The sequence below is a fragment of the Coenobita brevimanus genome, chromosome 91 (genome assembly GCF_032717465.1).
Source record: "Coenobita brevimanus isolate Jiangsu-jjx chromosome 91, ASM3271746v2, whole genome shotgun sequence".
Classification (NCBI taxonomy): domain Eukaryota; kingdom Metazoa; phylum Arthropoda; class Malacostraca; order Decapoda; family Coenobitidae; genus Coenobita; species Coenobita brevimanus.
In genome coordinates, this window is record NC_137044.1 from 18,281,484 (window position 1) to 18,309,433 (window position 27,950).

Here is a 27,950-nt window from a genome sequence, read left to right on the forward strand (position 1 = left end):
GCTGGCGTGTTTGTTTAAGTTTATTTTTAATCATTTGTTTGTTGACTGAGGAAAGTAGTTATTTTATTTTGTTTTTGTAACCGTGTTGTCTTTGGAGGGCCAGTTTGGCTCACCGTGGTCCTCTCGCTGCCTTTGTTAACGTTCCCCAACACACGTACATACACACACACCCCTAACCCCTACACAGTTAATCCCATCTCTTTGCACAAGGCTAGTGAGAACCATCGTGAGCTACTAACTGCGTTCCCCCTTGGACACGGGTTAAGTAGAAAGTCGTCACCACCGGAAGTAAGTGGGAGGTGTTCCTGTAGGCTGTCTCGGGCGGTATTACTTCCTGTAGTGACGATAGTAGGCTAGATCTATAGGTAGGCTGTTCCGTTTTATTATCAAAGTACAGAGTGTTGCGTTCTTAAGTAAGTACTTTTCCGTTCACGCAGTTTTTCTCTAGTTTGCGGAGTGTCAGTGCCGGGGTCTGCGTTATTTTTGCAACGCAGTGGAGGCTGATCATCTAAGGCTGACTTGTTGTCTTTTGTAATAGCCCAGGGCCGGCGCTACCGTAACAGTGGCGACCTCGCATCAGGATATCCTAACAGTGCCTTCTTCTTGCTAGGATATCGTTACCTTGGCGTTCTCTGTGCTTTGAGGTGAGTTGATGTGTGTGTAGTTTCTCAGTCAGCATTAGTATTTCATTATTCAGTACTGCCATTGAATTGTCGCCATGGAGTCACGCGTGTCTACACCAGATCGCGTACGTGCTGAGTCACCTGTGGATATGGAAAATATGGAACAACGAGAGGCACATAGCAAAGGTACTCCTCGTGTGAGCCCTGAGTTTGACTATGGTGCTGAGTTGCCTCGTTTCGCTACCCCACTATTACCATCTATGATGCCGCCGAGCCAGTTTAGAGCAGTTCCCCCAGGTATGTCTGGTGCTTTCCCTGGAGTTGTTCATTCCACTCCCATATACCCTGGAGTCTTGTCACCGGAGGCTCAGTTGCAGTTGGAGTTGAAAAAGATGGAGATGGAAATGCAGCGTGCAAAAGAAGAGAGGGAAATGCAGCGTGCAAGAGAGAAGGAAGAGAGGGAGATGCAGCGTGCAAGAGAGAAAGAAGAGAGGGAGATGGAGTTGCAGCGTGAAAAAATGCGATTTGAGCTGGAGAAGACTCGTTTGGAGGTGACTGCCAATAGACCAACTTCAGATACCCAAACCTCAGGCCGTGCAGAGGATAGGGAGAGTTGGTTCTCAAGGAGTCTAAAATTAGTGCCAGCATTTGATGAGTTGAAGGTGACAGAATGGTTTGTTAGATTTGAGAAGAAGGCTAGGGAGTTTGAGTGGCCCAGGCAGCGCTGGGTGGGGTTGGTATCTAATGTGCTGAAGGGAAAAGCTTTGGAAGTGTATAATAGGTTGAGCCCTGAGGATGTAGATGATTATGATGAATTTAAAACAGCTATCCTGAAGGCATATGAACTTAGACCAGAGGCTTATCGGTTGTTGTTCCGTGGTGCTCGGAAAAGGCCTGCTGACACCTATATGGCCTACGCTAGGTATCTGGAGGAGAGGTTAGACGAGTGGTTGCTGAGTGAGAGCGCCACTTCGTATAACGAGGTGCGTGAACTGCTTTTGATGGAACATTTTACCAACATGGCTGACAAAGAAATTGGTGTTAAAATTAGGGAGAAGAGATTTAAGACCGTGAAGGAAGCAGCGACGTGGGCTGATGATCGGGTGTTTGCCTTGCGGAGTATGGGGGTCAAGTATGCTAATTTTCAGTATTCCAGGGAGAGGACTGTGAGTGGCCCTGCCTGGGATAAATCTCCCGTGAATCAGTCCAAGGGAAGTACAGAGGAGAAAAGAATTCAGGGAGAAAGAGCCCTGTATCCAGTTCGAAGCTAGTTTGTTACTTTTGCAAACAGAGTGGGCACATCAAGCCTAACTGCCCTAAGTGGAAGGCCTCCCAAAATGCCAAACCAGTGGCACTAATTGTAGGTTCGAGTCAGGTGAACGAGAGGAGTTGGGAGAGTGGTAACGGTGAGGGAGAAGTCTGTGGAAAGCTGGAGTGCAGCCGGCTGTGCTCGCTGCCAGCTCAGGCTGAAAAGGTTACCCAACATGCTACGCCACCTCCGGATGAACTGCCTCAGAAATCGTCCCTAGACTGGTGTAAACCTTTTATATGTCACGGCACAGTGAAAATTCATGGGATCAGTTATCCAGTTACTGTGACTCGTGATACCTGTGCACAACAGTCTGTGTGCAGAAACGTGACTGGAGGGCCTGTAAACTCAGGGAAGTATGTGCTGTGTAGAGGCATGAACTCAGATGAATACTATGATTATGTTCATGTGGAACTCGATTGCCCCATTGTTCAGGCTGCAGCTCAAGTAGCTGTTGCTGATGTAATGCCACTAGAGGGGGTTGATTTTCTGCTGGGGAACGACCTGGCTGGAGAGAAAGTATTTCCATCTCTTCCCCCACCGGTTGTTGTGGCAGAGAAGTGTTTTGACGCCCCAGAAATTGGTATTGAAGTTGATGCAGAAGTGGAAGCCATGTTCCCGGTCTGTGCAATTACACGATCTATGGCACAGGTTGCAGCCCGGGAGGAAGAACTGGTGAAGTCACAGGTTCTTGGGGTCGACCGTGATGAGGCAGGGCCACCAATGGAGGAACCTAGTGAGCAGAGTGTTGCTGTGGTGGGTGAGGAGAGTGGGAATGCGTGCATGGGTGCCGCCCCACTTCCCACTCAGGACACTAGAGGTGGTGCTGAGTGTGTCTGTGTGGAGACTGAACCCAGCCCACCGACTGAATTAGAAGAATTTCAGGACGCTGGGGTCGACTGCGGGGATGCAGGACCACCGTCAAACGCGCCTGAGGAACAGAGTGCCTCTGTTGAGGGTAGAGGTGATGATGTCAGTGTGGAATCTGACATTCCTCCCCCTGTCGAGTGTATTAGAGGTGACGCTGAGGATTGATTGCCCTTCGCAATCCAGTGTCCCGACCAGTCCCTTATCTCAGTCCTCAGTAGAGCTGGCGGGTGTTGGGTCAGCAGAATTGAGGGTGAAGCAACAGGAGGATGTAACATTAAAGCCCTTGTTTGCTCGAGTAGGGGAAGAAAGAAGTATGGAGTGTGGTAAGGAGGAGTTCCTGATTAAAGACAATGTTTTACATCGCCGATGGACGCCCACTGGCGCCACGATGGATGGAGGAGTGGGTGAGTTAGTGCAGGTGGTGGTGCCTGTGCAGTATAGGGTGCCGTTAATACAGTTAGCACATGAGGGACCTTTAGCAGGTCACTTGGGAAACAGAAAGACAGTGCAGCGCTTAAGATATAACTTTTGGTGGCCAAGTATGCCGGGACAAGTTGCTGCGTACATCAAGAGCTGTCACACGTGTCAGATAGTGGACAAGCCTAATCAAGTTCTTCCTGTGGCCCCTTTGACTCCCATTCCTGCAGTTGAACCTCCGTTTACCTGGGTAATCATTGATATTGTGGGCCCTTTACTTCCTACTTCTGCTGGAAACAAGTATTTGTTAACCATAATGGATGTTACAACGCGATACCCAGAGGCTATACCAATCAGAAGCATGCAGGCGAAGTCAGTAGTCAAGCAACTTATCCTGTTCTTTACTCATTTTGGCCTGCCCAAGGAGTTGCAGTCAGACCGTGGAGTAAATTTTACATCTAATTTGTTTAAGCAGACAATGACAGAGTTGGGCATCAAACATATTTTGTCCAGTGCCTACCATCCGCAGTCACAAGGTGCCCTGGAGAGGCATCATCAGACCTTAAAGACAATGCTGCGCACCTTCTGCTATGATAGTGGAAAGGATTGGGACCTAGCGGTACCCTTTGTTATGTTTGCAGTGAGAGAGAGGTACCAACTGAGTCGTTAGGGTTTTCACCCAATGAGTTAGTGTTTGGGCACAGAGTTCGTGGTCCCTTGGATGTGGTGCGAGAGGCCTGGAGTAACAACAAATCTGGCAACCAGGAATCCATGCTTGACTATGTCTGCCGCACTCGGGAGAGACTGCATTGCGCTTTAGAGCTTGCCCGTGACCATCTAATCGGGGCTCAAGCGAAAATGAAGGCTCATTACGATAAGAAGGTCAGAAGTCGTGAGTTTAAGCAAGGAGATGAAGTTTTGGCACTGCTGCCCATGCAAGGAAAACCTCTGGCGGCTAGATTCAGTGGTCCTTATATTGTGAAGAAGAGAGTTGGGGAACTTGACTATCTAATTGTTACCCCAGATAGGCGGAAGAGTACTCAGTTGTGCCACATTAATATGTTGAAGCCATACTACCGCCCAGTTGATTCTCATTGTGGGATGACTGCTGATGTCTCTCACCGGGGATGTGAAGGACGGGGAAAGGAGGACGTGGCATCAAAGGAACGTGCTGTGGAGGGAGCTGTTGGTGCCGGTAATGTGAGTAGTGGACCAGGGTTACAGCCACAGTCCCTGGAAGGTGACTTTGGAGTGGACGTTGAGGGAACCAGGGAGAGCGCTCCTGTAGTTTTGGTGGTTGGTAGTGAGTTGGAGGAGCAGGAGGAAGTGCTTAGTCGTGGTGAGATGTTACCAGCTGACCTATGGGAGGGCAATGGTTATGCAGCTCTGGTGGAGAAATTGCGACACCTTGATCCAGTAAAGCGAGAAGAGCTGTGCAACAGATTATGGAATCATCCGAAAGTTTTTGGAGATTCACCGGGATTGACAACTTGGGCTACTCATGACATTGACGTTGGGGATAGTAAGCCTGTAAAATTAGCTCCCTACCGCATCAACCCTATCAGACAGAAAGCTCTCGATAATGAGATCAAGTATATGTTGGACCATGGATTGATCAAGAGGAGTTTCAGTGAGTGGAGTTCACCAGTTACCTTGCAGCCGAAGCCAGATGGGAAGGTTAGGTTGTGTGTGGACTTCCGGAAAGTTAACTCACTGTCTAAGACCGATGCTTATCCCTTGCCTCGGGTCGATGACTCCGTGGACAAGGTGGGAAATGCCACTTATATCACCAAACTTGACTTAGTAAAGGGATACTGGCAGGTCCGCTGACGGAACGGGCTAAACAAGTGGCTAGCTTTGTTGTCAGTGGTGCAGTATATCAGTGCCAGGTGATGCCTTATGGATTGAAGAATGCTTCAGCCACTTTCCAGAGGCTTATGGATAAAGTGGTGGATGGCATACCTAATTGTGTCGTTTACATCGATGATGTCATTGTGTATGACACCAAGTGGGAGGAGCACCTTGATCATGTGGAAATGCTCATTAAGCGGTTGGAGGAAGCTGGCTTAGTAGTCAACTTGGACAAGTGCGAGTTCGTACGTGCTAAGGTCCAGTACCTTGGATTTGTTGTAGGACATGGGCAAGTGGCTCCACCTCGGGCTAAGGTGGATGCCATTTCCAACTTTGCAGCACCCCAGTGTCGCCGTGCCCTCCAGCGATTTTTGGGCATGATCGGCTATTACAGACGATTTATTGGGAATTACTCCACAGTGCTTGCCCCTCTTACTGACTTATTGTGCAAGGATAAGAAGTGGCAGTGGACAGCCGAGTGTGAGCAAGCTTTTACTACTGTTAAGTCTCTGCTGTGCCACCACCCTATATTGCGTGCACCAGATTTTGACAAATCTTTTGTGCTGGCAGTTGATGCTAGTCGAGTAGGGGTAGGAGCAGTGTTGATGCAACCGGATGAGGGCCAGGTTGAACATCCCATATCATACTTCTCAAAGAAGTTTAATAGAGCCCAGAAGAATTATTCCGTCATAGAGCAGGAGTTATTAGCGATTATCCTGGCCCTGCAACACTTTGCTGTCTACCTGCCCCCTTTTGGCCCTGTGATCAAGATTTATTCAGACCATCATCCCCTGCAGTTTTTGAACAAGTTCAAATTTAAGAACCAGCGTTTGACCCGCTGGAGTTTGCTTTTGCAAGAGTACAATTTAGAAGTTAGGCATATTAAAGGGATTGATAACGTAATTGCTGATTATTTATCCAGGGAGGGGTCAGGGTCTTGATTCGAAAATTTTGATCCAGGGCTCAAAATTTTCCCTTGGGGAAGGGCGTGTTACGCTGTTCGCCTTTCCGTTCCCACGGATGCAGCCGTTACAGCTGGGCTAGGGGATTATGCAGTATGTATCCGTGTCATTCGCGGAGTTTAAATTAGCGAGTGTTACAAGTTCTTTTGTTTCTTTCGTTCCTGCCACTGAGGGCAATTTTATTTCATACCATGCTGAGAATGCATTTGATTATTTTGATTGTCTTATGTGAGCCACCAGTATATTTAATGATGTTTTGCTTGCATTAGAAGTACCAATTCATTGTAGAGAGAGAGGGGCACGAATTTAAGTTCCTTATTAATTAATCTGATTCATGCGTTCGCGCTTGGCTGCGCGTGGGCCTGGCATCAGCGCAGTCTCTTCCCAGCCAGCTTTAGTATCGGGTGCTTGTACACTCTCTCTCTCTCTCCCCAGTCATTTTTATGCCGAGCTGGCGTTTTTGTTTAAGTTTATTTTTACTCATTTGTTTGTTGACTGAGGAAAGTAGTTATTTTATTTTGTTTTTGTAACCGTGTTGTCTTTGGAGGGCCAGTTTGGCTCACCGTGGTCCTCTCGCTGCCTTTGTTAACGTTCCCCAACACACGTACATACACACACACCCCTAACCCCTACACAGTTAATCCCATCTCTTTGCACAAGGCTAGTGAGAACCATCGTGAGCTACTAACTGCGTTTCCCCTTGGACACGGGTTAAGTAGAAAGTCGTCACCACCGGAAGTAAGTGGGAGGTGTTCCTGTAGGCTGTCTCGGGCGGTATTACTTCCGGTAGTGACGATAGTAGGCTAGATCTATAGGTAGGCTGTTCCGTTTTATTATCAAAGTACAGAGTGTTGCGTTCTTAAGTAAGTACTTTTCCGTTGCGCAGTTTTTCTCTAGTTTGCGGAGTGTCAGTGCCGGGGTCTGCGTTATTTTTGCAACGCAGTGGAGGCCGATCATCTAAAGCTGACTTGTTGTCTTTTTGTAATAGCCCCGGGCCGGCGCTACCGTAACAATATATATATATATATATATATATATATATATATATATATATATATATATGTATACAGTAGGCTCGCCCAGTGCACGTCATCACAGTGCACGGATCGCATTGTGCGCGAGTGACCAAAAATCATAACGAAAAACCTTGAATGCGCGAGTTTACCCCACAAAACACGAGGTAGAGGCAAGAAGTGGCTTAAAAAAAACATTTTCCATCAGTACGCGACCCCCCTCCCCACATAACGTGCCAATAGTGACCTAGAGGCTCATGGGGAAGGTGCTGAAGAGGAGTCTACAATAAGATATCGCCAATAACAGCTTCAATAATAACGTTTTCGGCAATAACAGTAAGTTAGAATAGATACCCAGTTTCTATAATAATGATGTTTATTTCGTGAATACCAAGTTGTTATACTGCCAATACGTCCATAACAAGATGAGGAATGAAACAAACAAGCAAGAAGAGATGTAGGATATTGCCGAAAATGTGAGCAGTAGCGAGGAGGAGAGGGAGGATCCTCCCCTCACCACCTCCCCTGACTCGCCCACCACCGTCGTCCACTGCCCCACCTGACTCACCAGCCGCCTCCCTCTCCACCTTCACAGCCCCACCTGACTCACCTGCTTCACCTGGCATACCTGCAACCCCCACCATAATGACTGTTGCTGCATTCTGGAAGAAATGTAACATTCAACAGGCCGTAAATTTCTTCGTCAAAGCCTGGAATAATACAACATTGGCAACCGTTAAACAAGCATGGTGCGACCGGGGTGGTGGCGGGGGCACTGTAAGTGCGTTGCCGCACCTCAGAACTATTGTTGTTTAAATCCATCAGACCTGTTGTCTACTGTTGTTAAGGTGACTGCCCATATTTTTGTTATTGCAGCTACATCTGTAGTACAATGTCTGAAAAATTTGACCTTTTTTATGTCTCTAAGGGCCAAAAAATGTCCAGGTATTAGGGGGTACCGCCCATATGTAATTTTTCCCATAAGATTATGTATTCCCAGTACGCGAATTCCCAGTGCACGAGGTCATGGACTGCCCAATCTCTCATGCACCGTGCGAGCCTACTGTATATATATATATTTATGTATACTCATCATCATCATCAGCTGTTTTATATATATATATATATATATATATATATATATATATATATATATATATATACAGTAATCCCTCTACTTTCCAGACGCCCACTTTCCGAACATCCCCACTTACCGGACATTGTGGGCCTGGACCATCGGAACTGAAAAATGGCCAAAAAAAGAAAAAAATCCCCCCAAAATCCAAATTTTTTCCCACCCGTAATTTGAAATTGCCGCGAGGCGCCAAACAGCTGCTTACACAAAAGCCCCTTCACCCCTTCCTTCCTCCCCCCTCCCCCCTCCCTGTCAGGGTTGCCATTTGTTATTTTTCATTACCAAATGTGGGCCAGTTTGGTAATGAAAATTTCGTTTGGAATCAGAATAATGCATTACCAAACGGATTTTTCACATGTATGAGGATACACAGTTTGCTCTCTCTGATTAATCTGCTAACCTACATAGCGTAAAAATAATCAACATGCTGTTAATTATAAGGAGAGTGATTACATGTATTTCTACTTGTATATATATTTAGTGAAAAATAAATGCTAGCTTTACGAATTTGGTAACGAAAAGTTAAATTTGGTAATGAAAGTTGAGGAGATTGGTAATGTGGCCGTTGCGATCTGGCAACTCTGTTTCTCCGACATCAACAGTTACTCCCTAACTTTGATTGTGAATAGATGCTTATCGCACTGGAAGCCATACGTGCTCGTTTTTTGTGAATAAACAGTGAATATACTGCAATACCTCGCCTCTAGACCACATGGGAATTTACAGTGTTGTGCAGTGTTAAGAAATTTGAACTTAGAGTGCAAAGGATCAACTGTGGAGTGCAATTTGGCAGTTTAAACTGGTGGTTAGAACTTCAGTGGTGCAGTTAAGAACAATGTGCAGTGTTAAACAATTATGACTCACAGTGCAAAGAATTAAGTGCAGCACAACACTGGATTACTGTACGTGCTTCAAGAGCGTTTTCACCACTGCCAAAACCTTAGAAAGGCAGCCACAAATGTGATGTAAGTACCCTGGCTGAGGTACAGTCACTTCTAATTCCTCATTCTTTGGTTCCTTTTCATTTATTTCATGCTTTATGTCCATTATTGGTGTGAATAGGGTCTTAAATAGGTTTAACTAGGTGCTATGTATGTCTGGTAGGGAGTTATTTAGGTGGCTTTCAAAGTTAGGTTGGTTAGGGTCCATAAGTACCAGTCCAGGAGGCTGGTGCCCACTATCCAGACAGGACCACTTTCCGGACATGCCTTTGGCTCTATTACGTCAGGTAGTGGAGGGATTACTGTATTGTGGTAGGTGGGGGCGCTCACCATACATTCACTCGATGTACTGCTGCTCTCAGGTGTCTGCCCTTTCCTTTCCTCCATCCTTCTTTCCTTCCATCCTCTTCTGTCTTTCTTTCCTTCATTCTTTCCTCGTCCTTCTGCCTGCGGGTGACTTTACACACTCTCTTCTGTCTTTCTTTCCTTCATTCTTTCCTCGTCCTTCTGCCTACGGGTGACTGTACATGCTCTCTTCTGTCTTTCTTTCCTTCATTCTTTCCACTTCCTTCTGCCTGTGGGTGACTTTACACTGAGTGACAAGGCCAATGGTTTCCTGTACACTAGGAAACCATTTACTATGCTGGGTGGTAACCATATAACCAAATTTTGGTGCCTTTTAGTTTTGTGGGTAATTACTGCACTCCAGTCGAATTTAGCCGCTGAAGGTTTATATCCATGATGTGGTTGGGGTTTATTGCTCACTTAATGCTGTGGTCTAACTCATCAATTGGCACACCCTCTCTTTCCTTCTGGTTGCAGCACATCAGCAGAAACCTCTGCATCATTATGAGAGCAGGGTTAGACACTCGTATCCTCTTGTCCATGGGTTATCCTCCATATGCTCGATCTGTCTTCAGAATAGCTTCCTTCTTGCCGAGAATTGAACGAATAGTTGACTCGTTATCTTGGTAAATATTCGGAATGTTACAGTTCCGCTGTCCTTTCTCCTTCCTCTTGATGACATTCACCTTCTGGTCCTGCGTCAGAGACTTCCAACGTTTGGCAGGGTCATGGTGTGGCAGCATGTTTGGGCTGGGACAGGTGGCCAAATAGTAAAGCAAAGATCACACAGAGCAAGTGTGCAGCCAGGGTGCAGGGAGAAAGTAGACTCAGCTGGAACAGGAATGCTCAGTGGACCATGATGACACCCCACACAGACACGTGATAGCAAAACGTCATAGGGAGATGCAGTCTGTGCTCTGTCTATCACTTGCTGCATTTCCAGCCTTAATTTTATGTGTCATGCTGCATATAGTAGGACTTTGAGACATACAGTAAACTGGGGCCTCCCGCTGAGTTATGTCCATCGTCACTGCATAGTCAGGTGCAGTAAAAAATGAGCAGCCTCCTCCGACAATGTTATATCTATTTTTTTCCTCGATGTGACATTTTTGGGACACAAAATGGCACCTCCCGTGTTATGTGAGAATCGCACTCTGGGATCATGAGTTATGCGAGCAGTGACTGTATCTGATGGTGTCTGGCCTGATTTGTTCCCTCTAGATGCAGTAGGGGAGGATCCTGTCCCCCATCATTTCTCCACCTCCCTCTGCTCCATTGGGCCCTGTCTTCAGTGTCTCCTCCCACCCAAATCACTCGCCAGACTCCCTGTAGACTGTATTGGCTGTGTGTGACAGGCATATTCCCTCTCTTCCCCCCCTTCCCCTCCTGATGCCACCGCACACTCCCTCCACCTCCCCATTCCCCCTTATGTCATCCCATTCTCACTGATAGTAAGAGGTGGCTTTTTTTATTTTTGACAATTGACAGTGTGGTAACCACTAGACATGTGAGAGTGAAATGTACATTTTCTGGTGTGTAAAACCAAGCTCTTCCAATCTCTGAGACTAAAATTTTTTTGATGCAATTTTTTTTTTCTCTCTCTCTCTCTCTCTCTCTCTCTCTCACTAAGGGGTAACAATTTTTAGTTTGATGTTCTTTGACAGTCAATAGTGCAGTAACCATTAGACATATGAAAGTGAAATATGCATTTTCTGGAATGTAAAATCAAACTCTTGAAATCCATAAGGCCAAAATTTACCTTGGTGAAAGTTGAAAAATTGGACCCTAAATGCAGTTCTAGGGCCAGACAGAGTGGGAGAATTGCAGTCTTTATGGGTTAAAGAATAGACAAAGAAGAGTAATGCTGATATAAGGACAGTGTAAACAAGGAAGTAAAGAAATCTGTACATAGGGCTTGAGATGAGACTTCACAAGAGGCATATGAAAGCCTGATGAGAGAGGGAGAGAGAGAGAATTAAAATATATACAAAATAAAAAGGGCTAGACGAGTAACTAAACAGTTACATGAGAAGAGATTAGGGATTTGAATGACAACATCTTTTAGGAGGAATAGGGTGTAAAAGATGGATGGCGGAAATATTTTGAGAGTTACTGTACCCAACAGAAAATGAGAGAGGTGAACTTGATGAGGGTGAAAAGATGGTACACCATATTATACAAATACAAGAAGTAGAACTCAAGAGAGTATTGGGAAAATTGAAGAAAGTAAAGCATTTGAACCCTCAGAGGTTTAAATAGAAATGGTGAAGGCACTGGTCCAAGATGGCAAAGCATAAGATTTACTACTGTACCATGTGTGTCGGTTGAAGAGAGGATGCCAGGAGATTAGCAGAAGTGTACAATCACTCCGGTTTATAAAAAGAAAGGAGATAATATTGAAGTGTGTAAACTTCTAAGGAGTAAACTAGGAGAGTAGCTGTTGAAGTCCCTAGAGAGGAACAGTCACCCAGAAGAGAACTTATTACCAAGTTGATTGGAAAAATACCGGTAATTTTTTTCATTCCCTGTTGGGCAGGTGATTCGGACAACCTTATACAGTGGATAAAAACAAGTCTTGGTGCTCATTCTGTGTCAAGCAGTATGTCACTGCAAATATGGCTATACTGTAGCAAAAATGCCTGATGATTCCATTCCATGTTGTTAAACATGCTTTTGTGAAGATGTACTGGACTGCATTCTTGTAACACTGTCTAGTCATTACCGTAATCATGACAATATTTAGATTATAAAAATTTAATCTTCATGGAACCAGTTAATGAAGGTAATGGAGAGAGTTCTAGAAGGTATGTTTAGCGATAGAGTGAATACTGATGAGATGCAGTTTGGGTTTATGCTAGGCAAAGGGACCACTGATGCCATATTCATTGTTTGATAGCTTCAAGAAAAATATATAGGAAAGAAAAGGGATCTGTACTTTGTTTTTGTTGACTTGGAGAAGGCCTTTGACGGAGTCCCTAGGGAGGTGGTGAAGTGGTCAATGAGAAAGCATGGGATCAAGGAGTGGCTGGTTAGGGTGGTTATGGCTATGTATGTGGGTACTCACACCCAGGTAAGAGTGAATGGAAATTTGAGTGATGAGTTTTCTGTGAATGTTGGTGTGCATCAGGGGTCAGTCTTGAGACCCTTGTTGTTTGTTGTTTATCATGGTACCTGAAGCCCTCTTACGCAATCCCAGAAATGGACTTCCTTGGGAGGTGTAGTATGTCGAAGATCTGGTGTTTATTGCAGAAAATAAAAGGGAGGTGGAGGAAAGATTTAGGAAGTGGAGGGATGGTATGGGATACAAGAGCTTGAGAGTAAATGCAGATAAAACAAAGGTGTTGGTATCTAGAGCTGGTGGCAGTACTGTCAAAGAAGATGGAAAGTGGCTATGTGCAATTTGCCACAAGGGCATGGGATAATTCCATCTTGTGCAGTTTCGTTTTGTATTGTTTCGTTTTTAAAGGCTCCAACATGCTTGTATGCGTCGGCCTTGGTCACCTAATGGCGGCTCTCCATGCTGCACGATTCATTGCAGCCTCCCTGTTCAGTCCCTTAACCCTGAGGTCACACTTAATGACCTTGTCCCATGTCTTTCTCCGTCTACCCCTCGTAACCCCACTCCCAATATTAACACTTCTCACCTTCCTCACCCAATTATCATCCCCCATCCCCTCCACATGTCCAAACCATCTCAATCTACCTCTCCTCATCACAACACCAATACACTCCAGTCCCATCCTACCTCTCAACTCTTCCATCGTGAACCCAGCCCCCTCAGACCTTGGACGCAGGGACGCACCACACATCCACCTAATCATTGTCATTTCTGTACGTCTGAGCCAGCGAATATCCTCCTCCTTCACTGCCCAGGTCTCACTACCATACAGCATTACACTCCTAACATATGCTGCATACAAAGACCCCTTAGCACGTAGGGAGAGCCCTCTCAATGTCGGGAGAGGCAAGAGCTCCCTGAACTTCTTCCAACCACTTCTCACCCTAGCCACAGAGCTAGCTCCAGCCCCACCTCCAGCACACAACATGTCTGCAGTGTTTGTGATAAATGGATGCTCAAGAAATGTAGTGGTATTAGAGGTAGACTGGGAGATAATATTGATTTCATGTGTGCAGTGTGTCGGGGAGGGCATGTGGAGATTTTCAGATGTGAAAGAATTGATCTTGCTGGTGAGTCTCGAATGTGTGGAAGAGTTTGGTTATCTAGGAGACATGTTAAGTGCTGGAGGTGGGGCTGGAGCTAGCTCTGTGGCAAGAGTGAGGAGTGGTTGGAAGAAGTTCAGGGAGCTGTTGCCTCTTTTGACAGTGAGAGGGCTCTCCCTCTGTGCAAAAGGATCTTTGTATGCGGCATGTGTGTGGAGTGTAATGCTGTATGGTAGTGAAACCTGGGCAGTAAAGGAAGAGGATATTTGCAGGCTCAAGTGTACAGAAATGACAATGATTAGTTGGATATGCAGTTCATCCATGAGTGCGAGACCTGGGGGGTGCCAGGTTTACAATGGAAGAGTAAGAGCTAGGGTGGGACTGGGATGTATTGGTGTTGTGATGAGGAGAGGTAGATTGAGGTGCTTTGGGCGTGTGGAGAAGATGGGGGATGACGGTTGGGTGCAGAAGGTGAGAAGCGATAACGTTAGGGGTAGGGTTGTGAGAGGTAGACCAAAAAAGACCTAGGATTAAGTCATTGAGCATGATCTTAGGGATAAGGGACTGAACAGGGAGGCTGCTAGAGATCATGCAGCATGCAGAGCCGCCATTAAGTGACCAAGGCCAATGCATGCAAGCATGTTGGAGCCTTTAAAAATGAAAACGAAATGGAACATCCTGAGCTGTTTTGATCAGTACGTATAAAATCGAGGCCCTCCTGTGCAATAATTTCTTTATCCTTTGTACATATAATTAATAATATTTTCTCTGTTTTGAGTGCAGTTTTTATTTTATAGTCTGGAACCTGCATATCTGCTTTATTTTCATATGGTATCTTGTATATTACTTGATTCAAAGTGCAAATAGGATGATGGCCAGTGTTGTGATATTGAACAACAAATTAATAGCATTTGAAATCATTAGTAAGAAGACATTAAAAATGTCTGGATAATTCACATTAGCTATCTTTTATTACTATCACAGGCTGAGGCTCAGAGCAAAGTGGACAAGAAGAGAGACAAACTAGAACGCAAAGTCCTTGATTCACAAGAGAGAGCCTTCTGGGATGTTCACAGACCAATGGTAAGTCACCTTAGATATGGGAGGGATTAAATTGGTAAAGAGAGATGAGTTTTAGGTAGAGTATGTGATTGGAGTGGGGTTCACAGACATTTAAAGGACATATTTGGGTGAAGGAGAGTGAAGCTGGGAGCTTTTTTTTTTTTTTTTTTTTTTTTTTTTTTTTTTAAATGAATTTGGGACTTTACCACACATAGTTTATAGTTTAATATGCTTCCATTTAACTCATATTTAACTAAATAGGTGTTAATCAGTGTAGGACATTTTTTTTTTTTTTTTTTTTTTTTTTTTTTTTAGCACACCACTGTTTAATAATAAGTGATTAGGATGTGCAATGAAGTGTCAGTGTTGATACACCTCACACTTGCACATATCTCAGTACTTTGTCATTCTGTCTGGTGCTTTTGAACTTTTAATATTTAATACATACTGATATACTGTACCTGGTCAGAACATCAGGTACATTTTCATACTTATCTGCAGTGGCAGGTGGTGGAGAGAGAAGCCTTCACATGATGGCACTAGTATAAACAGATGGTTCTGCATCCCAGTTATACAAATTCCCTTTAATTCCTCACTCCTCAGAGGAGGATGGTGAACTGCAGCAGAAAGGCATCTTCAGCCGGCGGTCCACTGGGTTCATGTTCGGATGAGTTTGAGACAACACTATCAACTACTGTACATCTCTACTGTTATATGTAAAATAGCTTTTGATTAGAACCAGAGCTTTGGGCACAATGGCATACTGGTAATGGTCAAGGTTGTAGGTATTAATATGCCTAAAACCTTGACCTGAGATCTGCTTAGTACATACCCTTACATTTTATATTTATACAAACTCATGTAAACATCCAGGTCCCATTGCAACAAACATCCTCACATACATCTTCAGTTTTTCTTGGACTCACAACTAAATCTCTGATATTTGAAATGCTACCATCCTAATAATCAAGCCAAGCAAATCACAATATTCTATCACCATGTAGATCAGTATCTGTTTTCCACATCATTCAGAGTCATGACTGATCTTTAAGAATAACACCACCACATTCCTGTGCCTGATTCTCAACATCATATTAGACCTAGGCATTCAGCCACCACCACCAGTCAGTCAGTCAGTCATCGTCATCATCATCATCAGTCATCATCATAAATCTCATCCTTCATCAGTCATCATCATCATCGTCATCATCCTGACCTCGTTTCCAATCCAAAGATGATCCTGAAAACAAGAAAAGAAATAAATGTGAGTGAATATAAGTAAACAGTACCTTACCCAGTGAAATAGATCACACATTTACTCATCATTCAACTTTGTGGAATCCTGATTCCACCTCACAGACATAGCTTTCCACACATATGCACTTCAAAATATCTGTCAGTCAGTCCAATGAATGTTAGGTTAAAAGGAGTTCCAACCCTTGTCAGGGGCCCCTCAGTACAAAATTAATTCAGTCAGTTCGATCTTGTGTCTGTTACCTAACCTTATTAACCTCTACACAGTGATTCCTTGATAAACGAAAACCCAAAGTCCGAATTTTTGATGTTACGAAAGCGATGAATATAGGACAAATTCCACAGTACAAAAGTATCTGTCTCAGTATACGAAAAGTGATACGAAAGGAAATACGAATATTTCAAAATGGGCGCTCGCTTGTGACGAGGAAACAAACTAACCCCTCTTTGATAAACAATTTTTTACACGCTTCTCAGTTGAGTCCACGGTTTCGGGACAATTCGCTGTCACAATGATTCCCTGTCATTTATTTACATATCAGTTTATTTAGCAAGTATATCAGTTTTCGAGTTATATGAGTTATAAAGGAGATGGTGGTTTATTCTATTTATAATAAATGTAAAATATGGTATCAAATAGTTGGTATTAATGGAAAAAAATATAAATGTATTGAAAAGTCAATCAGGTGACGTACGATGTTTCACTTCGTTGTTTAACATAAGGCTACATATAAGACATTGGCATTTATGTAAATGCCTAAAAACCCCAAGTGAATGATAGACATACTCTAAAATTATATGAATAATCTTCACATTACGTATACATTCTCAGCTAATCAATCAATCTCAGCCTACTGCATCCAAAAATTACAATAAAAATTACTGAAGACAGCTATGGGAGACGCCAAATTATAATTCAAAGTCGACTACAGCGAGGCAGAAGCAAGTTAATTACAGGGTATTGACTACAAGTGGAAATTATAAATAATATCCAAATTCTACACTGTTGATAGTTCCCCATGAAATTAGTTATTATAGTATTAATCAGATAATATTAAATATATGTATAGAATGACAGGGAATCGTCATGGGTGCGAATCGTCCATGTTTTGATGGCGATTGTAGCTTCACTTTACGTGAGGATATTTTTGCAGCTTTACACCTTTTCATACTGTTTAGACATGCCTCCCAAGCACCCAGCATTATCTCCAGCATCGGGGGAGCCCGCTGCAAAGAAGAAGCAGCACTGTACTCTAACTTTGGAGAGGAAATTGGAAATTATAAGATGCCACGGCGAGGAGCAGGGAGTCTCGTAGATTGAGCGTGCTCTAGGCCTTGCAGCTTGCACCTTTGGGATTGTGACCAAGGAAAAGGAGATGTACAAGAAAATGGCCACCTCGTTCTCTACGTCTACAGGTATTACTTACCTCTACAAGTGTTACTTACTTCAAAATAGGAGGGGTAAAGTTTAGGTGGGGGGTCCGAGGGGGTCCTGGAACCCATCTCCCCCATTCTGTGTATATTTCATTGGGGAAAATTGTTCCGATGTACGAAATTTCGAATTACGAAAGATTTTTCGGTCCCTATCCCTTTCGTTTATCGAGGACGCACTGTATCTTGTTTTCTCACACACTGTTTAACCATATTTGTTTGCTTTCACCTACCATGCTTCCATCTTTAAACTTACTTGTACAGTAGAACCTCTTTGGTCCGGACCCCTTTGATCTGGATTTCTGTTAATTCGGACAAAATTTAAATATAATAAGCTCCAGAAATATGTTGAAAGTAATTCTAAAGTCATATTCAGTATCGGCGCGGAAAGTGATCGTCATTTGTTTAGTCTCGGATCACGCTAGGTTGAAACATGGGTGCCTGTTTAAACACACGCTAGCATTCGTTCCATCAACTAGTTCACCAACCATTTATATTTTTACGCTGTATTTCAAAAGTTATTCCTCCTTACCATGCCCCTTAACCCCAACACCGCGGGCATGTTTACCAATGTTTTGCGTGTGCCGCGGGGTTATTCGGTCTCCGACAGACTCTCAAAAAATATTTGCCAAAAATCAGTTATTAGTCCTAGAATATTAAAATTACATATGCTTATGGCACATACCTTCAGCTTTCTCCTGGAATGTTTGTTGAGCCTTCGTCGGTTACCGTAGGACTTGTGGAGACCTCTGAAGTTGGGTAACGAAGTCTCCACTTTACACTTCCCAACAACCCGTAATATGATTACCACAGCCAGATATTAACACTATAAACACTACTCTATGATTTTCAAGTAGTTTGGGATCCATACTCCAAAAAAAAAAACCACTGTGAAAGCAATGAAAATTACGAGCGCGTCTGACCGTCGCACTTGCGCTAGTTCGCTCTTGGTACTCTGTCATTTATTATTCATAAAACCCCTCACACTTTATATTTCTATTACTATATAACACTTAGATATATCTACAGTCTATATCCATAAGTTTCCTTCAGTAGTATTAGTTTATTGTCACTGTAGGGATTCAATTTCTTTCAGTAAAATACGTAGCATTCACTTTCTCGTCCTGTATACTAGCATTGAGAGTGAATGTCACTTTCACCTTCACTCTCATAACTCATAGTATTCAGACATGCTAGAGTGAAACTTTCACTTTCATTACTCCTAGGGTATATACTCGTATTCTTATACAGTAATCACTCCAATATCCGGATCAATAGAGCCATCGGTAGGTTCGGATATTGGTTTTGTCCGGATATTGGGCCCCAGCTTATGGACTTGTACTTACGGACCCTAACACAGAGAAACACCTATACAACTCCCTCCGGACATGCATAGCACCTATTTAACACCCAAATCACACCAATAAGGCACATAAATGACTGAAATAAATGCAATAGACACATAAAATGTGGGTTTAGAAGTATGTTCATACATTAATAAACATTCTGGTACTTATGGACTCTAACCGAACCTAACCTAACCGAACCTAACCGAACTCTGAAAAACACATTCCTACTGCCCATGCATGAGGTAAGTTTAGTATGGAAAGAAGTACAGTATGACACTTTCTGGTAAGTATAGTATGGGAAAAAATACAATATGAAACATTCTGGTAAATATAGTATGGAAAATAGTACAACATGAAACATTCTGGCTACTTACAGCAAGTCCCTGGCCACCTCGATGAATAACCGCCTCCTCTCGGACTCTGACAGTAAGAACGATTTCTTGAAGCACTTGCACTACACTCTTCCTGAAGTCTTGCACTGAACTTAGTCACTAACACACAGAAGTCCGTTCTTTTCACAGTGTTCACTTTAGTCCAAATAATGTTCCATTAAATTTAAGTGTTGCACATTAACTTTTCCCAAGTTTTTTTAAGTTTCCAAAGCCAAAACAAAGAAGGTTAGTTACGTTAAATTTCTTTTCTACTTAGTCTTTTCTCCCAACTTGAAAACCTTAACACAACACACCGTTTTTTTCACTGCACAACACTCAAAATTCCCGTGTGGTCTAGTGGAGAAGTTCTTGCTGTTTATTCACTGTCAGAGCCCGAGAGTATCACTGGGTGCATCGGTGGGTAGTGGTGATGGCGTACCGACTACAGAAGACTCTGAAGACAGCCGCAAACTCACGTCGAGCGGTGACTCCACTGTAGCTGATGTGCTGGGCTGTGGCTCGGAGCATGAGGGCCTGTCTTGGGAGGCAACGGAGTGGAACCAGGGCTTGGCACAGCGGGGGTCACGGGCCTGAAAAAACTGTCAATCGTTGACTGACGTAAGGACCGACGATTCTGGCGATTGATGATGCGCTGCCGGAAAGCACGCACTTCCTCCACGAGTCCCAAGGGCCCCATCTCCCTGTCGCAGTCCGGGTGTTCCAGGTAGTCTAGGACGAACTCTAGATGTTCCCGGAGTGCGCTCAGCTTGGGGATGGCTGGAGTAGTGTCCTGCTGGGCGGAGTCTGCATCATCATCGCCTTCGTCGTCGGAATCTTCAAGTTCGGGACTGACACCAGCAACCGAAGACGCGATCTCGATATCAGACAACGTCTGATACCCAGGATCGCCCTCGTCGTCGTCCAACCACTCACGAACATCGTCCACATCAACATCGTCGCCGTGCGTACGTAGCCGTGCATGGAAGTCATCCACGTCAAACCCTAGGAAATCGTACTCCACATCTGGTCCACGAAGCAGACGAGACCAACCATTTTCAAGAGTTTTCACAGGGACTTCCTTCCATGCACTAGCCCAGTTGTACAGCGCAGACTTGATGTTGTAGCGGCGAAGGTTTTCCAAAGTCCGCTTGCCTCGAGTGTCACGTCCTTCCCTGCGCTCGTCCTCCTCCTCGAGAACCACCATCACCTCGTCCAGGAACTTCCGACGGTACAGGCGCTTTGTTGCCACGATCACTCCTTGGTCCATTGGTTGAATGAGAGCAGTCGTATTAGGTGGCAGAAACATGCACCTAATACGGCCATTCTCAGCAACCAAGTCCTTGTCGCACGGGTGGGCAGGTGCATTGTCGAGGAGAAGGAGAGCCTTTACCTGGTCGCGAGGAATTCCCAGTGTCTTCGTCTGGTAATGTATGACCTCCTTGACGAAGTGATGGTGAAACCAGTCTTTGAAAATCACAGCTGTGAACCATGCTTTCAAAGAATGGTACCATACGACAGGAAGGATATCCATCACCCCACGAAGGCACCGAGGCTGCTTTGCACGGCCAACAATAACGGGCTTAAGCCGGTGCATGCCGTTTGCATTGGCACAACACAAAGCAGATATCCGTTGCTTGGAGAGCTTGCGGCCAGGTACACGCTTCTCCGTCTCATCGGCGAGAGTGTTCGTTGGCACCGAGCGATAGAATAGGCCAGTTTCGTCAGCGTTATAGACTTGACCGAGAGTGAGGCCCTCCGTGTCGATCAAGCCTTTCACCTTGTGCCGAAACTCGTCCACTCCATCCTCGTTAGCGTCCAATGCTTCGCCATGTGCTTTACGGTTAGTAAGGCCATGTCGCAACTTGAACGTGAAGAGCCAACCCTCGGATGCCTTGAAGTCTAGGGCGTCGTGAAGCCTTGCAAACTTCTCAGCAGCAGCCTTCAGCTCCGTTCCACGTACCATCACACCAGCTGCACGTTGCTGTCGATACCAAATCAACGTGGAGCGGTCGATCTCTGCATACTTGGGAGTAAACATAACCTTCCTCTCCACATTGCGTTTGCTTCTCGACGAGAAGTCAGCCGTGGTACTGCATGAGCTTGTCTCGGGGAACGCTTGATATCAAAGAAAGTCGACCGGCCAGGTTGAACTCGCGGAGAATGCGAGAGGAAGACCAACCCGCATCAACCTTCTCCAATATCTCCGTTCTTCTCCAGAGTCAACACCACTCTCTTCCTTTTCTCAGGAGGCGGGGCCATCATCACACACACTAAGAGTAGGGCAGAGAGCAGCAGGAGGCCTTGCAGCAAGTACGGCACCACCACAAAAGCGAGCACGTGGGCAGCCATGACGAAGAGCGTAGGTCTTGTCGCGGTGAGAGACAGGCGGGAAGTGGGGAGGATGCAGCGGCGCTCTATCGGACGTCGGAGGAATGACGAACCAAAACAATGCTCTCACGCGACGCGCGCGGCAAGTTCAAATTACGGACGACAAAAAATCGATTTTTTTTTTCCAATTTTTTTGGATTTTCGGACCATTTTGGGAATGTTTGATCCCAGGACGATAAGGTTCGGTTAGTGGGGATGTTCGGTTATTGGGCGTCCGGATATTAGAGGGATTACTGTAATACCACTCATTTACATTTCTGTTTACGTTCTCTATTTTATTTACGTTGTTTACATTTCTGTTTTATTTACACTGTGTTATGCACTGTCACTTGAAGTAACTTATAAAACTATTTTCCACTGTTCACGTATAATTACATTCATTACTTTCACTTGCTGTTTACGCATTATTTACACATTATTTACAATTCCACTTGCACTGTTTTACTCAATAGAAAGATCGTAGTCACTCTTTTATCAATTGTCAGCCCTTTACCTCTCTCCACACGAGGTTTAGTAGGGGGTAAAGGTCACAGGGCCATTTGCATGGGGGGGGGAAGATGAGAGTGAACTGTTAAGGGTGGGCCGGGGTTGTGGCCTACCTAGGGAAATTCATTACTACCAACGTTGACCTCTTGAGACAGCTAATTTATAGCAGTGAAATGATTGGCAGGAAATCTAGACAATACATTATAATTTAGGTAGTTCCAGGTGAATGTAAATATCACTTAGGCTTCTCCCTTCCCTCCTTATATGTATATTTATTACGAAAATAGATTATATGGCATATTTCAAGGGGAAATAAACAGCGAAAATTAGCGAATGAGTGCACGTGAGGTGTTGTCAGGTGATAATTAGCCAATTCCAGGTGTATGGCACTCTCACTTACCTTATTTCTTTCTTGTATATATTATTTGGTATAAGAATAGGGCATAGGGCTTATTTCAATGGATGAAATCAGTGAAAAATTCCAGGGAAGATTTACTTAGCGTAGCACGGCCGGGCAGGCGAGAGGATAGGGTAATGGAGGGGGGGTTGGGAGAGGAGTCAAGAATGGGGAGAAATGGCTAAATTGTCAACAATGGATGGGAGTACAGATGAGATTAGGAGTGCTGACTAGTGTTGGACATTGGCAGTACTGATAGATGATACAAGCCCCCACTTGGAAGCCCGGGTGAATTCAAAATAACACAGAATCACAAGAGCGACGCCCCGTGGTATGATCCCTTGCTCCCAAGCGTCACGAAAGTGACGCCTCGCGGTTAAGGGGTTAATGCAAGTGTAGCTTCTGCAATGAATAAAGGTGTTAAAAGGAAGTATGTAACACTAAGTATTGCATATAAAGTGAAAATACTGGATAAACTAGAGGCTGGTGTTCCTCCAGGAAAGCTCATGAACGAGTTTGGTATCGCCGAACAAACTGTGTCGGACATCAAGAAAAACAAAGATAAAATTAGACAGTTTGCTTTAAAATTTGATGTTACAAACAGTGACTGTGGTGAAAATAAAAGAAAAACTCAAAAAATGCCACATATGTTAATAATTAACAAACATACCATATGTAGATAGTTTTTGGTATGAACTGGGGATTACCCTGATGGTCCGGACATTCTGCTAATTCGGACAACCCTTCCCCCCATATAGTCCGAATGAGAGAGGTTCTACTGTATATACCCTTGTTTCAGCACTGTATTTGCACCCATTCTCTTCATTTGACCATAATATCCAAGGCCTCTGCCTTCATCTGTATTGTCCACAGATTTTATTACTCTGCGTCTGTCCTGAATCACATTATTTCTTGACCCATTCACTTTCTGAGCTCTACACACCTTCCTCAATAATCCAATTTCCACTGCTGCAAATCTTGGCATTTGGTATTCACATCCTACCAAAGTCTCACACCCAAAGGTTAATTTGAGCACTAAAATTCCCTCATGCAATTGGAGCCACCACACTCGGTCATCTGTGTGTATTGAAGCGTTAATAGCATCAGCAGGTGCTGGAGAAGGATGCCTTCCCATGATGGCACTAACATAACTGTATGACTATGCAGTCCATTCATACAAATGTTACTCAGCTCCCTCCCTGTCCCCTGAAGGATGCATGGTGGACTACAGGAGAAGGACAGTTTCAGCCTGCAGTCCACCAGATGAGCTAGAGGTCCCAACAACGACAACAAAGCACCACTTCATTTTTCCCTCTGCTTCTCAACTTTCCACATCATTTTCACATTTACCTCTCATCTCTGTCACCACATCCAGGTACTTAAACTCCTTAGTGGTTCAAGTCACTCTCCATTCATCAGCATATCACAGAGAGAGTCACCTCGTTCACAAGCCGTCACATAACTCCTATCAGCATTTACTTTCAAAGTATGTTGTGCACAGACATCAATAGAACTCTGTCCCAGTCTGCAGTAATCTTGTTGATTATTGACAAGTAGCACAGCATCATTGTTAGGTGCTTCAGACTTTATTCATTACTGAACTCATCCTCTCTGCATCACTTTTCTCATGACTCCATCCATACACATATTGAATAGCCATGGAGTCAATACATTTGGTTATCTCATTCCAGTGCTGATATTAAAGCACTCACTCAGACATCCACGAACCCTTACACAAGCTTTACTACCGTCATGAATCTGTTAATAGCATTCATTAACTTCCCATTCACATTCAACATACACAAAGCCTTCCACAGTCCCTCTGTTTACCCAGGTGTACACATTTTCTAGGTCCATAAATACCTTATAGTCTTTTTCAGGCACTTTCTTCACCATACGTTTCTGCAGATATTTGATCCATGTATCTCATACAACACCTTAAACCACCCTGTTCATCACTCACCAGCCTCTCTGACATAGTCCTTACCATCTTCCATAAACCTTTCCTACTGCACTAAACATGCTTGTACCATGATGTTTTTCACATTCACTTTTTGATCACCTTTATTTCTGTACATGGGTATAATTACAACCCACACACCTTCCTAAATTGATGCAGCTGTAGATGGTATTGACAAAAAACAACCACCATTAAAAACACAGCAACAGCAGTACATGAGACAAAGCTTTTGGCATATTACAAAGGCATATCATGATCAACGATATCTTGAACAAAAAAATGCGAGACAGTGACAAGAAATAGTATGCCAACTTCATTTCAGGCAGAGAAGCCCAAGTACACACTCTGATTCAAAGGTCCAGATTCAGAGTACTTCCCAATGGTGTCCTATAGGACACAGTCCTAACCCTCACCTTTTAACTTTTCTCCGTGCAGCAAACCAACTCCAGCACTACTTACACTCACTTGAACATTGGCTTTTGCAGAACAGTATGACTGCTTTAGCATCAAAATCAGTTATTGCATTCGTGATAAGAAGCGTTATGAGGAACACACTGAGGTGGTTTGGCCATGTGGAGAGGATGGAGGGTGAAAGACTGACGAAGAGAGTGTATGTGAGTGAGGTGGAGGGGGGAAGAGGGAGGGGGAGGCCGAGGATGAGATGGAGGGATGGGGTGGAGAGGTATATGAGAGAGGGGGGTGTGAGTTGGGAGCAGGGCAGTGAAATGGCAGGGAACAGGGCGACTTGGAGGCGATTTGTTTGTGGCCACCCCAAACGGGATTGAGGCGTCTGGCAATAGATAGATAGATAGATAGCATTCGTCACATCATACAGCCATTAATCTCAAGCAGGCCATCAAGTCATGTTCTTTAGTTGATCACTGACTTTAGAACAATGCTTCTTGAGTTATATAATATACAGCATATATATATATATATATATATATATATATATATATATACAGTATATACAGTAATCACTCCACTATCCGACGTAATAGAGCCATTGGTAGGTCCGGTTATTGATTTTGTCCGGATATTGGGCCCCAGCTTATGGACTTTGTACTTATGGACCCTAACTCAGAGAAACACCTATACAACTCCCTCTGGACATGCATAGCATTTATTTAACACCCAAATCACATCAATAAGGCACATAAATGAATGAAATAAATGCAAAAGAAACATAAAATGAGGGTTTAGAAGTATGTTCATACATTAATAAACATTCTGGTACTTATGGACCCTAACCTAGCCTAACTCAGAAAAACACATTGCTGCTGCACATGCATGAGGTAAGTATAGTATGGAAAAAAGTACAGTATGAAACATTCTGGTAAGTATAGTATGGAAAAAAGTACAGTATGAAACATTCTGGCTACTTACAGCAAGTCCCTGGCCAGCTCGATGAATAACCACCTCCTCTCGGACTCTGACAGTAAGAACAATTTCCTGAAGCACTTGCAGTACACTCTTCCTGAAGTCTTGCACTGAACTTAGTCAATAACACACAGAAGTCCGTTCTCTTCACAGTGTTCACTGTAGTCCAAATAATGCTCCATTTCAATTTAGTGTTGCACATTAACTTTTCCCAATCTTTTCAAAATTTCCAAAGCCAAAACAAAGAAGTCTATTTTCGTTAAATTTGGTTCCACTGAGTCTTTTCTCTCAACTCGAAAACCTTAACACAACACACCGTTTTTTTCACTGCACAACACTCAAAATTCCCGTGTGGTCTAGTGGAGAAGTTCTTGCTGTTTATTCACTGTCAGAGTCCAAGAATATCACTGGCAGGCGACCAAGGGGTGCATCGCTGGGTCGTGGTGATGGCGTACCCACTGCAGAGGACTCTGAGGAAAGCCGCAAACTCACGTCGAGCGGTGACTCCACCGTGGCTGATGTGCTGGGCTGTGGCTCGGAGCATGAGGGCTTGTCTTGGGGAGGCAACGGAGTGGAGCCAGGGCTGGGCACAGCGGGGGTCACGGGCCTGAAAAAACTGTCAATCATTGACTGACGCAAGGACCGACGATTCTGGCGATTGATGATGCACTGCCTGAAAGCACTCACTTCCTCCCCGAGTCCCAAGGGCCCCATCTCCCTGTCGCAGTCCGGGTGTTCCAGGTAGTCTAGGACGAACTCTAGATGTTCCCGGAGTGCGCTCAGCTTGGGGATGGCTGGAGTAGTGTCCTGCTGAGAGGAGTCCGCATCATCGTCCCCTTCGTCGTCGGAATCTTCAAGTTCGGTACTGACACCAGCAACCGAAGACGCGATCTCGATATCAGACAACGTATGATACCCAGGATCGCCTTCGTCGTCATCCAACCACTCATGAACATTGTCCACATCAACATCGTCGCCGTGCGTACGTAGCCGTGCATGGAAGTCATCCACGTCAAACCCTAGAAAATCGTACTCCACATCCGTTCCGAGAAGCAGACGAGACCAACCATTTTCAAGGGTTTTCACAGGGACTTCCTTCCATGCACTAGCCCAGTTGTACAGCGCAGACTTGATGTTGTAGTGGCGAAGGTTTTCCAAAGTCCGCTTGCCTCGTGTGTCACGTCCTTCCCTGTGCTCGTCCTCTTCCTCGAGAACAACCATCACCTCGTCCAGGAACTTCCGACGGTACAGGCGGTTTGTTGCCACGATCACTTCTTGGTCCATGGGTTGAATGAGAGCAGTCGTATTAGGTGGCAGAAACATGCACCTAATACGGCCATTCTCAGCAACCAAGTCCTTGTTGCACGGGTGGACAGGTGCATTGTTGAGGAGAAGGAGAGCCTTTACCTGGTCGCGAGGGATTCCCAGTGTCTTCGTCTGGTAATGGATGACCTCCTTGACGAAGTGACGGTGAAACCAGTCTTTGAAAATCACAGCTGTGAACCATGCTTTCAAAGAATGGTACCAGACGACAGGAAGGACATCCATCACCCCACGAAGGCACCGAGGCTGCTTTGCACGGCCAACAACAACGGGCTTAAGCCGGTGCATGGCGTTAGCACTGGCACAACACAAAGCAGATATCCGTTGCTTGGAGAGCTTGCGGCCAGGTACACGCTTCTCCGTCTCCTCGGCTAGAGTGTTCGTTGGCAGCGAGCGATAGAATAGGCCAGTTTCGTCAGCATTGTAGACTTGACCGAGAGTTAGGCCCTCCCTGTCGATCAAGCCTTTCACCTTGTGCCGAAACTCGTCAACTCCATCCTCGTTAGTGTCCAATGCTTCGCAATGTGCTTTACGGTTAGTAAGGCCATGTCGCAACTTGAACGCGAAGAGCCAACCCTCGGATGCCTTGAAGTCTGGGGCGTCGTGAAGCCTTGCGAACTTCTCAGCAGCAGCCTTCAGCTCCGTTCCACGTACCATCACACCAGCTGCACGTTGCTGTCGGTACCAAATCAACGTGGATCGGTCGATTTCTGCAAACTTGTGGGTAAACATAACCTTCCTTTCCACGTTGCGTTTGCTTCGCAACGAGAAGTCAGCCGTGTACTGCATGAGTTTTTCTCGGGAACGTTTAATATCGAACAAAGTCGACCGGGCCAGGTTGTACTCGCGGAGAATGTGGGAAGAAGACCAACCCGCATCAGCTTTCTCCAATATCTCCCTCTTCTTTTCCAGAGTCAACACC

At 44.7% G+C, this 27,950-nt stretch overlaps 1 protein-coding gene across 1 annotated transcript in view; it reads left to right on the forward strand.

Moving 5' to 3' along the window:
* LOC145411804 (regulator of G-protein signaling 7-like) overlaps positions 1 to 27,950 on the forward strand; it is a 344,883-nt gene that overhangs the window by 180,361 nt on the left and 136,572 nt on the right. The window contains exon 7 of the mRNA XM_080281748.1: positions 14,612 to 14,710. Coding sequence (XP_080137874.1) covers positions 14,612 to 14,710 — 99 coding nt within the window. The remainder of the gene's footprint in view (positions 1 to 14,611; positions 14,711 to 27,950) is intronic.